The sequence below is a fragment of the Montipora capricornis genome, unplaced genomic scaffold (assembly GCF_036669925.1).
Source record: "Montipora capricornis isolate CH-2021 unplaced genomic scaffold, ASM3666992v2 scaffold_463, whole genome shotgun sequence".
Taxonomy (NCBI): Eukaryota; Metazoa; Cnidaria; class Anthozoa; order Scleractinia; family Acroporidae; genus Montipora; species Montipora capricornis.
In genome coordinates, this window is record NW_027180199.1 from 55,001 (window position 1) to 67,500 (window position 12,500).

General features: G+C 39.0%; 1 protein-coding gene and 1 long non-coding RNA gene across 2 annotated transcripts in view; one reads left to right on the forward strand and one right to left on the reverse strand.

The window, feature by feature from the left end:
* LOC138036162 (uncharacterized) overlaps positions 1-7,733 on the reverse strand; it is a 16,001-nt gene extending 8,268 nt beyond the window's left edge. The window contains exons 1-3 of the long non-coding RNA XR_011129812.1: positions 7,683-7,733; positions 4,287-4,401; positions 1,946-2,017 (exon numbers count right to left, since the gene is read on the reverse strand). This is a non-coding gene — a long non-coding RNA (uncharacterized lncRNA). The remainder of the gene's footprint in view (positions 1-1,945; positions 2,018-4,286; positions 4,402-7,682) is intronic.
* A 3,649-nt stretch (positions 7,734-11,382) lies between these two features.
* The window catches only part of LOC138036163 (uncharacterized), a 7,605-nt gene continuing 6,487 nt past the window's right edge, over positions 11,383-12,500 (forward strand). Inside the window, exons 1-2 of the mRNA XM_068882515.1 lie at positions 11,383-11,390; positions 11,515-11,564. Coding sequence (XP_068738616.1) covers positions 11,562-11,564 — 3 coding nt within the window. The 5' untranslated portion in view covers positions 11,383-11,390; positions 11,515-11,561. The remainder of the gene's footprint in view (positions 11,391-11,514; positions 11,565-12,500) is intronic.

A 12,500-nucleotide genomic window follows, 5' to 3' on the forward strand; every position in this document is an offset into this window, starting at 1 on the left:
CTTATGATTTATGTCAACGACAGATGACATTGTTTGTGGATTTGTGTCATTATCTGGGGGTTCCCATACTACCAGAAAAAAACATTAGGACCCAGCACAGTTTTGTCATTTGTTGGAATTGAATTAGATGCTATCAATTCTGAGGCTAGATTACCTGAAGATAAACTTAACAAATGTAACCAAATAATTGAAGATTTCATGAGGAGAAAAAAGGTTACTTTGAAAGAGATCCAGTCTTTAGTTGGGCTTTTAAATTTTGCTTGTTCTTTTATTGTCCCCGGGCGTGCATTTCTTCGCAGACTGATAGACGTTACAATGGGCATCAAATCCCCTTTCCATTACATTCGTCTGAAGAGGAAAGCGAAAGCAAACTTAAAGGTATGGGGGGATTTTCTTGCCAATTTTAATGGAAAATCCATTTTCCTTGAGGACCGATGGTGTAATTCTATGTATTTAAACCTATATACGGATGCCTCAGGGGCTTTAGGTTTTGGTGCTGTTTTCAGTAGCAAGTGGTGCTATGGGGCCTGGCCAGTTGAATGGACATCATTCAATATCGCCTTTTTAGAATTTTACCCCGTTGTCCGAAGTTTATCTTTATGGGGAGACGAAATGAGGAATCGGTGTATATTGTTTTTCACTGATAATGAGTCCTTAGTACATGTCATAAACAAGCAATCTTATAGAGATAAACAGCTCATGATTTTTGTTCGAAAGTTGGTGTTGATCTGTTTGAAACATAATATTTTGTTTAAAGCAAAACTTGTGCCGGGGTCCAAGAATTGTCTAGCCGATTCCTTATCTCGTTTGCAGCTCGAGAAATTTTTCCAATCAGCACCACCTACCATGGCTCAGTCGCCCACGGAGATCCCCCCGCATCTCCTACCGTAGAACTGGCGGTTATAGTGTCTACTTTAGTTAAATCCAGCTTGAAACCATCATAGATCCCCACTTATAAGAGGGCATGGAAGCTTTTTCACCAATTTCTAGATAATTTTTCACTCCGTCTGCCGACTACAATGCTTATTTCTTCTGCAAACTTGGCGCTCTTTATTGCCTATTTATACAAAAAACGGTATGCTTGTTCTACTGTCAATACATATGTATCTGCTCTAGGATATAGTCAAAAATTGTCTGCTTTTGCAGATCCCACGAAAGTGTTTTTTATTGTGCAAATGCTGAAAGGATATGGAAAGATCAATTTCCGTTTAGACTGCCGTTTACCAATCACATTACCTATTTTACATAGCATATTCCAAGCAGTCGACTCCATGTCTCTTTCTCTTTATGATAAAAGCTTATTTAAGGCAATGTGCTTGTTCGCTTTTTCCACTTTTTCGAGAATTGGCGAAATTACAGCCAATAATGCAGGGAATAATATTCAGTTAAATCAAATTTCTAGTTTGTTGGATAAGAATAACAAGGTCGTTTGCATCAAGGTTCAATTTTTACAGTTTAAACAGTCATAATCAACGACCTTTTTCTCTAACTGTCTCTCGTCAACCTAATTTTTGTCCAGTCCAACATTTTTTGAGCTATTTACAACTGAGAGGCTGTAGTGAGGGCCCAGTCTTTAGGAGATTGGACGGCATTTCTGTCCCCAGACAATTTTTCGATGATCAGCTTTTCACTGCCCTGAAGGTTTGCCATTTGGACCCAGACAAATACAAAGGTCATAGCTTCCGCATTGGTGCAGCCTCACGTGCAGCAGAAAAGGGGTTGTCTGATGGGCAGATTAGAGCCATAGGTAGATGGAAATCGAATGCTTTTTCGAAATACATTAGGATCCCATCATTAAACCCAAATGACCTTCATGGATCCCGCGCAATTGACTCAGAGCCATCAAATCAAAGGAAAAATGGATGACAGTGGACAATTCTCTTAGGAGTGTGCAGGCCCAAAGCTGTGTCATATCTTAAAAGTTTACTTGGGGCAATATACTTACAGCCAAGATAGACGTGTGAGTCCTGAGAAAACATTTTCTGGGAGTTGAGTTATTCCATTGTTATCAAGCTCCCTAGAAATAAAACGTGTTCAAACTCAATGTATATGAAAACTACTCCAAAACTAGGTAACGTGGCACTCCAGTTAGTACTACTTTTTAAAGTATTATCAGCAACAGTACTGCATTCGAATTAAACAAGAAAAATTCAATGAATTCAATTTTAGCTTATATTGCAGTTTCGTTCTCAGCATTCGCTGATCACAGCTTTACTCGATTCTACTTAATTAATAGATAAGACCAATACAATTAATCGCAATTGTCCTCCATAGTGAATGTTTCTCAGCGAATAATAAAGCAAGAGACTAGCTCTCATCGACTGGTTGACGCGCGGCCGGAGGAAAAAGTAAGAAGAATATTTCTAGCCAGATGCTAAGGAGTTGCCCTGGTGTGTGCTGTTACCGTAGACTTCTGATTTCTGAACAAGGATTTTAATGACCAAATCAGTGCAATTGAAACACATACATTTTTCCGCGAACCTTCTTAATAAAAAACTTTCTCTGTACGGATCATAAAATAAAAAATCGAAGTTTTCGCGCATACTGTTCGAAAATATTAGAGTTTAGTGATGTATTGTATGTTCTAAATTTGGAGGACATTTTGAGAACTATAAAATCCTTATTTGTAAATAACATGTGTAATAATAAGAATAAGAATGATAAGAATACTTAAGTTTTTGACTTACAATATTGTACAACAAAATAAAAATTGTAACCAATCCCAATTGGACCTTACAGAAAATTACAAATTTATAGAAAATATTATCCGTTATACCCCTGGTGTATAAAAAGTGTTTATTTCTATAATTCATGAGATCATTTGAACTAAAGACTTATCAAAAAATTATTATGATTATCATTATAAAAATAAAAATAGTAATAGAGAGGTTAAGCATGACGTTTACGGCCAACGGCAAACGGGGAACGGCAGTTTCCTGCTTATCATAAAAACGTGAAAATTCTCTCATTTTAACTTTTCTCGTTCCTTTGAGAACCTGCTTAACATCTGCAGCTAACAGGACAGAAATGAGCCAATAGCAAGCAGGCTTATTCCATTTTTGGCAAAACCCTTATTTCACTCCGACGTTTGCCGTTTGGCGCAAACGTAATGATTAACCTCTCTAATGATTAACAATTGGTGCATGAGGTTGAGATTGATAGGGATAATTATCAAGGCCAAAGTTTGTGTTATCTGCCGAAGCCAAAGGCTGAAGCAGATAACACAAACTGAGCCTTGGTAATTATCGCTATCATGTGAAAACCGAATCCAATAATTGTTTTATTATGCATATTCCTGAGCTGCACTTGTAAAGACAAGAAGACTGACCGATCCATTTCTTTGGATGAGCGGCAAATCAAAGAATGTTTCTGCGAATGACAGAGTCTTCTTTTCTCTTCTCTGCTGCTTAGTGTGTTATGTGACATGCAGCAGAAAGTGTTAAAGACAGCCAAACTAAATTCCAGATGTTTCTACAGATTTCCGGCCGCCATGTTGGTGTACCTCAGCAGTACACCAACATGGCGCCTCAACACTAAACTCTACAAATTTGAGTGATAAATTTCGCCGAATAACTCAAGTACAGAATATCGCACAGCCCTGAGACTTGGACCCGTTGTTTATTTATTCCTCTTCTATAACATTTCCATTTCTTGACTCAATTTCTTAAATGATAAGCGATTTACGTTTTCACTTGCGTGACGTGCAACCCAAGAATACATTTCGCCAAGGTTTGGACTGTGAATCCGTTTGTGATCCTCCTGGGCAGCAGAGATGCGCTGTTGGGTCGAGAGACCCTCTTCTTCTTCTTCCTCTTCTTCTCTTCCGTCCGCCTGTGAATCGTCGTTCCTGTCGATCCAGTGTCATCTAGTTGTCGTGGGATAACCACCCAAAAATCCCATTCGCTATCTAGATTGGCCATGCAATCAGCATGGTTGCTCTCATAGTGTAGTGGTGATCACACCCAACCGGTAGTCATGGGGACGTGGGTTCAAATACCGCTCAGGGCATAAACGTTTTTCTCCCGATGTGAAATGTCATCCAGGGCTTGTCCGTCCTTGGTCCCTTCAAACTTCATTAATTAACTACATTTGGTGTACTTCAGCAGTACACCAACATGGCGCCTCCACACTAAACTCTACAAATTTGAGTAATAAATTTTGCCGAATAACTCAAGTACAGAATATCGCACAGCCCTGATACTTGGGCCCGTTGTTTATTTATTCCTCTTCTATAACATTTCCATTTCTTGACTCAATCTTAACAAATAAAAAGGTCTTTTACTTACTCCACAAACTACACATCCAAAATATGATAGCTGCAAGATGCGCAATGGTTTCCATTCTTGACTGTACTTCAATAAGCACTTAAATCCCCAAGCATTTTAATTTATCAGCAGGGAACTGCAAAGGAATGAGAAAACCATGGCGATGTTGAAATTTTGTCTAATTTACCAAACGTTTCTGCTGGGCTGTAAAATAACATCTTTATTGCCTCCTACTGGCAGTAAATATTCAAAATGTGCAAAATCGGAGAGAATCATATCTCTAAGCTACAACGAACGCACGCCCTCACGTGATGAATGATGAATGATGAATTATTATACGTGAAACAAGGAATTTCTGTTCAAAATTTAAGGCCGACAATAATTCAACCAACGACCAATGACCAGGGACACCCAGCGATAATCTTCAGTGAAATATGTGTTCGGAAGAGTCAAACTGTTCTTAGAATTTCGGTTCTTTGTTGCTAAACAGCTATAGATTTCTTTTCTAAAACACCACCTAAAAAGTTCACAACTAGGGCAAAGTATAGTCTCTTACGTTTTAGTTTTTGGAAGGGATTTTTTTTTTTTCAATTTTGCAATTTATGGCACTTAAAAAGGTCACCTGGCAATTTCGGATTAGTAAATGCTCTGCGGGGAAGTTCTTAGAAGGTAAAGTTCAGCTAGCAGTTTCTGAAATGAATGAAATATCATTCCGAGATTTTCGGACACTTCAATTTTCGGCTCAGATATCCAAACAGATCAAATTCTTCTTGGTGATAAAAACATCTCTTTAGACATTCTCTCTACATTACATTACAATAAGCATAGAAATGTCTCTCAAAGGCTATTGGCTTAATTTTCTCGTTGAGTGCCCTTGAATGACTGCTTTCCCAAGCTGTGCCATTTGGCTGCTTTAATTTTTAATTTTTCAATACACTCTCTCTTAGCGTTAGACACTGAGGACGAGTTTTTTTATGCTATCTGCGGCGGTTATGTCGTTATCGAGTGGTCTATAGGAGGATGTGTCGATGACTAGGCATTCATTGATGTATCAGTTTCTGTCTGCTGATTTTATGATGATGTCATGACGCGACTCCTTGAATATTTCCATGGCAACTCTCCTTAAACTAACCTCAATCCTTTCCGTCTCAAAAGCACCTCGAGGACTCCTCCCAACAGAAAATCAGCTCTCGCCCTACATTTTAGACGCAATAGACCAGTTCACGCTCTTGAGCGCATCATGGACCACATCATCAGGGCCACATGGCGGGAAATTCAAAGGTTTTGCATGGAAATTAAAAAGCAAATAAACTGTACATGACTACTTTTTAGACTTTGGCTTTCATAAACCAAAGAAATAAGTTCAAGTTCACAACTGAGATTAACTGGACTTGGTATCTATTTTTTTGAATTCCTAAATATTGTTTTTTTGCCTCCATACATTCTCTGTAATTTTCTGCCTTTGGAATTACGGGATGGCAGAAACTTTGTTTAGTAAAGTAATTCTTACAATAGCCTCTCCAACTTTTTTCTGCCGCACCTTTGAGCACATATCTTCTGTTTTGGGAAATAAAAAAGAACAAAATTGCATAGCATGAATACTTTTCATCGTTTTGAACTCCACACAAACCTTTGAATTTCTCTCCATCTTGCCCTGATTACCCATATTGATGCACTAAAGAGCGTGTACTCGTCTATAGAAAATAACCTGCTTTTCTATAGAAAACAGCCTGTTCCCGTCTGACCTTGTAGCTCAGTCGGTAGAGCAGCGGTCGTGGGTTCAATTCCCACCCTGTTCAGAGTTTTTCTCTGTCCTTGTGTGGGCCCATTTCCATTAGTAGGGCTAAAGCTCACATGGTTCATATGGGGTACAAAACTAGCACTTCACAATTACACTCTAATCAGTTAAGTCTATAGAAAATGACATTATCAACATCACGCCTCGATCGTATGTGAAAATTTGACCGAACGCGAACGAGATGCCCTCAAAACAAACAGGAAACGTAACGGCATCATCATTAAATCAGCATACAAAGGATCAGCCACAGTTGTCATAGACAGAAACTGGTACATCAATGCATGCCTAACTACTCAACGACATATCCTCCTATGCACCACTCGACAAGGCGATTATGGCCTAATAATCACCTCAACGGCAACCAATCAGCGCAGAGAATTTTCAATAATAACCTATGTAATTATACTAATATTTATTATTGGGCTACTTCGTCGTCGTGCGTACGCGCCCACCTGCACGAGTAATACCGCTGGCCAAGATTACCATAAGAAATGCAACTCATGGGTTCCTATGCGTATGGAGCTCCGCTATTAGTATTACTCACTCATTTCCGACTTCTTTTGAGAAATTCTTAAAGAACGGCACTTGTTTGCACATATCGTGTGATATTTCTAGAAAAACAAGAAGTATTCAGGGGCTTTCCCGAGGAAGTTTGTGCCAGGATTTTTTTTCCAACCAAAAAACGATTACACAACAGTTTTTACTAATCTCTGCATGTTTTCCTTCAGGAAACATTAATAAAAAAATCAAATAAGGGCTAACACTACTGTTAAGCCATAGTGCAAAACCCGAGCTTATTTTTAAGTGGATAGTTAGGGCAAAGGTTGTTTACAATCTTGTAATAAAGTACCACTTTATAAACAGGCCTTCTCGACCTCATTTCTTCCGAGCGCAAGGCGATGCTTACTAGTTCCTTTAATAGCCCCGATAGCAATTTTCGCAGCCTCGCGTGGCACATGTTCGAGGATTTCACATTCGTTTTCAGTGTATTCATTCCAAGCCACATCTGCATGCTCCATTACAGGGTGAACGAGAGATTTATAGAGCCTTATACCCTTTAACTTTATCCGCTCTCTTGCAAGCTCTCTCATAAACATTAAAAATATGCGGTTTCCAAGATAAATTGCTAGCAAGCGTTACGCCTAGGTGACAGAAAGAAAGAAAGTTTGTTTCGAATACAACAGAAACAACAGAATGTGCTTTGACATGTGGCATATGAAATTTTACACTAGTTTTAACAATAGTTACTTCATTTGAATTTTTATTATTCTCTGCAATGTTTGTAAATATTTTTTTTTATATATACAAACTTAGTAAAGTTTGTCAGATAGTTCCTTTCGAATACAACAGAAACAACAGAATGTACTTTGACATGTGGTATGAAATCTTCCATCAGTTTCAGGAGCAGCATAGAACACACTGAGGCTCAGTTGGAGTAACTTTTATAAAGACTAAAAGCTATGTCGGAGGGAGATGTAAAATGAGGCTTCTAAGGCTTTTCTACAATATTGGGCCTGAAGTCTATGCTCTAAGCTGCTGTAGTTCCCAAGTTGGCTATAACCCCTTATTTTAAGCCTACGGTGTGTTTTCACTGTCACCAAGGGAAAGGTTAGGCATACCTGGTATGACTTTTAACTGGAACCAAGAAAACTGTGCTCATTCGAAGCCTCGGGCTTGTCCGTCGAAAATTTAATATTCATTTGAGTTCACACAAAATATTTAAATAGCGAAATAATGATTGACAAGGCTGTCATACAACCAAGGAGACTACACTGATTTAATCTTGCCTCGCCAGGCGTCTTTTAATCAGTGAAATAAACTAATAACACCCGTACGACCCAGCCAGCTTCATGAGTTGTTATATTCTATGCCTTTTGACCCATTTTTGATAGCTTTTGCGAAATATTTTACCACGGCACTTCAATTGTATCTGCAAACTGCCTTGTTAATAGCTTAATTTGGCAGTAAGCAATAACTGCCAAAATAACAATTCAGGACGAACTCATGGTGAAAAGTCATTTTTCTTTTGTCTCTTTTCAATTAGTGGTGGCGTTAGTATTACTTCCGTGACTGAGTTAATAATATGTGAAGTATTGTGTGTTTGACTTGAAAACTCTCGCTATGAGGAGCTAGTTTCTTTTAAATTTTAACCAAAACAACTTTGAGAAGAAAGAACGTTTCTTAAGCTTAAGATCAAACAAATTGTTGATTTCCATTTCGCAACACCACTTTTGTTCATTTACAAATCCCTATCATCTTCGGTTGGTCGACACATGAAGACGAAACACGATCTGGACAAACCTGAACTTAAAGCACATTTTACGATCCTAAAGAAATGCAAATCGAAATTTGACTGTCTCGTTCACGAGATGCTTTTGATACGCGAGCGTCAACCATCACTAAATAAGCAGTCAGATTCCATTCGTGCTAAAGTTTTTGTTTGACCTTCGCCTTTTGTATTCTAGCAAAAATTGTAAATATCTTAGTGTCAACTATCGCTTAATTGCCATTTATGCATGTCTTTGTTTTGACCTAAGGCCCGTTATATTTAAATTGCGAATTTTCCAGTACAGTTTAACCTTGATAATGGGGTCATGTCTGACTCCGAAACGTCGGATAGAGTCGTTACTTTTTATTCTTAATACGTTTTCTAAATCGATCCTTCTTAAAGACCTCTAGTGTCGACCTAATTCCTACTTCAGAAGTCAAGCACCATTTGGACGTCAGATAGCTAGATAAACACAACTCAACTAGAGGCCAATGAAGCATTTATTACTGGATTGCCATATGGCAATCCGGTTGAAAACTCAGGGGCATTTTTCCGTTTTTTTCCTGTATCGGAAATTGGAAAAGTTGCGCAATAGGGTCTTCCCTGTCACTCCCCTGCTAAGTATTGTCTTTGTGCTTACAATCTTCTGCGCGTATCTTTGGTAGGTTTCAGGGGGTAGTAGAAATGCGTAAATTTATTTAGGTAGATTTTATCCAGTGGACACAGTACAAGCATGCAATGGCGGCGAAGCCGATGTAACGCGAATGGTGTTTTATTTGATCTTTAAACAAAATATGCCCTTATGGAGCTCAAGAATGGAACGTCAATTCGATAAACAACACAAGTGGTGACAAATGAATATCTGGAATCTTAAAGGTGACAAAGAGTGGACTTCGACAACAATTGCATCTTTCGCCGTCGGATCAAAGTGAGGTTTGTTTCTAATATGTTACTAACTGTGGTGTTATGTACAACACTGAAACCGAATGGCAAATTCTGTCATGATGGGTTTAACAGAAATTGAAGGAATCTAACGCTTTGAATGCATCTGTGTTTACTGAAGTCGCATCTCAGTTGTCTGGCTGTTTACATTTATTTTGTACTCAACTCTGCACAGTCTTCAGGTAAAAAAAAAATAAGTGGAAATGTGACAGTGAAAAATTATTTGAAAGAAAGCTTGTTGTCTAATTCGTGCTTCATTATTCACGGACAAGGTTCTTCAGAAAAGCGTTTGATCCTGAACTGTGATACTGAAATTTATTTCATTGCATATATGGTGTCAGTGACATGGATTGTGTTTCTTGTTTGTACGCACACAATTGAAATAGGAAGGGGTTTTTTTTTGTTTGCCTCTAATAACAAGTATTTTGTTTGTTTCAATAAATTTTACGCTGGAAAAGTTTTTGTCGGATTTTTCGTCCAAATGAACGCCCAAAAATAAAGATTTTTTAATGATCGTTCAGTGGAATATGTTTTGCAATTTGATGTTCTGTGAAAAATTTACAACCACATTTACATTGCCAAGTATCTTTTCTCCATTAGAGATGATTAGTATAAAAATGTGGAGACACCACTGTCCTAGCGCGCGAATTGTTCTCTTCCGGTCGCCGTCCGCGTCTCAAAAACGAGCGTGCTTAAGCTCCCTATTTGCGCCACCGTTGCGAGGATGGATTTGAGAATATGAGAATATTTACTAAAAGCGAGTCGTGTTTGCAAATGTGGATTTTTTTTTCGTGATAGCTTTTACAAATGAATGAAACTGCGCTAGTGCAGATTTAGATTTGGCTAGTGAAATCAGACTTGATAAGAGCCACTAGGCTAGTGAGCTAAAAAGTTAGTTTCGAGCCATGATTGAGCCTATTAACATGCAAATGTTTTCTTTTGTTTCGGTGGAAAAACAAGTTTACTGGTCACGTGAGTGAAAACACTCTATTGAAAAGGCCTCCAATGTACTGTTAGATTACATCGGTTACATCGCATCATGTACAGCCTGTAGATAAGGTCTTTAGTTTCGCAAGTTATGTTGGAATTAATGGAGCGTGTTTTGCCGGTAGAGAAGAATGTGTAGTTGGTTAGTCCATGGAAAATGTAAGGACAGGTAGCGCAGTTTTTGCCTCGAAAAGAACCGGAAGCACGTGCAGAATTAGAATGCGTTACATTAGGGGACAATTTAGCTGTTACCAGAAGGTCTCGAAGGGCAGAGTCTGAAAGCCACAACAGGTAGATGAAGGAAAGCGTTTCTGCAGCGATCAGACAAAAAAAATAGATTGTAGAGTTTTTTTATTACTTTGAAGATGGAAGGAAGTAATGGATCATAGGTCGTTATCGGAAAGGTATGTTAAGAAACATTTTAGATATCAGCTTATAGTTTACAGTCTCTTCTCTTATTTTCCGTTACTCTTTTAGCATATTTTCCAGTATTACGTCAACATCCGTTTTCTATATATATGTACATAGAATCAAGAGAAAATGAGGGGACAGAGAGGGAAGCTCCCGGTCCAGCCCTTGGGATATGTCATGTCCACGAAAGTTATTTTTAGACGAGCAGAAGTCTTTTTACTAGCGGAAGTCTGTCTTCCGAGGCGTCCGCATGCAGGACAACATCGATCTGATGTTTGAATGGATATGAATATTCGTCAACCTTTCACGTGCGCCTTCATTTTCTGTTTTTACTAAAAACCTGATAGCGAGGTAAGACTGTGTGCGGACGTCTCGGAAGACAGACTTCCGCTCGTCTGAAAATAACTTTCGTGGACATGACATATCCCGGCTAACGCCCTGAGCCTCCCTCTTTGTCTCCTCATTTTCTCTTGATAGAATGTAAACTGTCATTGTACCTGGGGAGGGCTGGTTAATGGCCAGCCGAAATATAGTACATTACTAAATCAAATCTACGTTGTATCGGCTCTTGCTCAAAAATATTTACTTTCTCAACTTGTAATAGTACGCCGATCAGTCCACAACGTGCACCGACAGCCTCCACGCCGTGGGAATATCAATCCCTCTTCCGGTTCTTTTTTGGCGAGTCATGCTTTCCGGTAGGCCCTGAGAACGAGAGGTGATGTAATCGAAATTGTTGTCACAATAAAACGGCAATTTCATCACTTTGCCGAGGTACTCATGCTAAAAAAAAAAGAGTTTGCCATGAATGTCAAAAGTGAGAAGAATATTTTATCCACCAGGAACTACTCCAGTGAATTGGAAGATACTTGCAAATGTATTTCTCTCGATGGTAGGCGCCATTTTATAGTAAGACTTAACGTTGTGCCTTTGCGCCTTCCAAGATGCCATGCTGCATATGTTCAGTTATTGTGTGCGAATCAAAAGTGACTCCGTATTTGAACGAAATAGGTCAAGTAGCGTTTAAATGAAAGCACAGTCCTTGCGCCAAAGTTGAACAAGGTGTTAGGGGCCGATTACATGAGAAGGGCTAGCCTGGTCAGCCGGGCCACCAAAGCTGAAACAACACAAAACTTTACTAATGCTAACATTAGGCCTAAAAAACAATGTTAGCCTAAGGTTAGCATTTTTGTAAAGGTTTCAACCCTAACCTGCACTTTACAACCTCCGATTTTATACATCTTTTATTTAGACATAAAAAACGACTATTCCGTGGGACATTTTGCTCTAAAGTGGAGTAATGTGGTTAGAAATCGCTGGCCCGGCTAACCGGCCTGTCCCGGTGAAGGAGATTACATAGAAAAATCTCAGCCTGGTTAGCCAGGATTCCGGCATCGTAATGCCAGGATCTCGGCTAACAGGGCTGAGATTTTTCCATGTAATCGCAAACCTGATTTTTGATGTTTTTCTCAGATGTGCCGGGACCTCGGCTTAACGAGCCAGCCAGCCCAGCTCATGTAATCGGCTTCTTAGTTGTTCCAGTGTATGAACAGAGTAACACTATAATCACAGCAGATGCAAACAATGCAAAACAGACCAGTTGGAATTCGAAGCATTTTCTTAAATAACACAGGAAAACGTGCATAAAGAAAAAAGGAGCAAAGGTTTTTAGGACAAGTGAAGCCATTGCAATCATTTGAGAATGCCACTTGATTGGAAACACCAAATTAAAACGATAAGCCAGCATTGTAGGAGTAGCTCGCGTTAGTGGAATGGACCCGTACGAACCGCGCAACGCTCTTGCAGCGTTGCGCAACTTCATATTTTA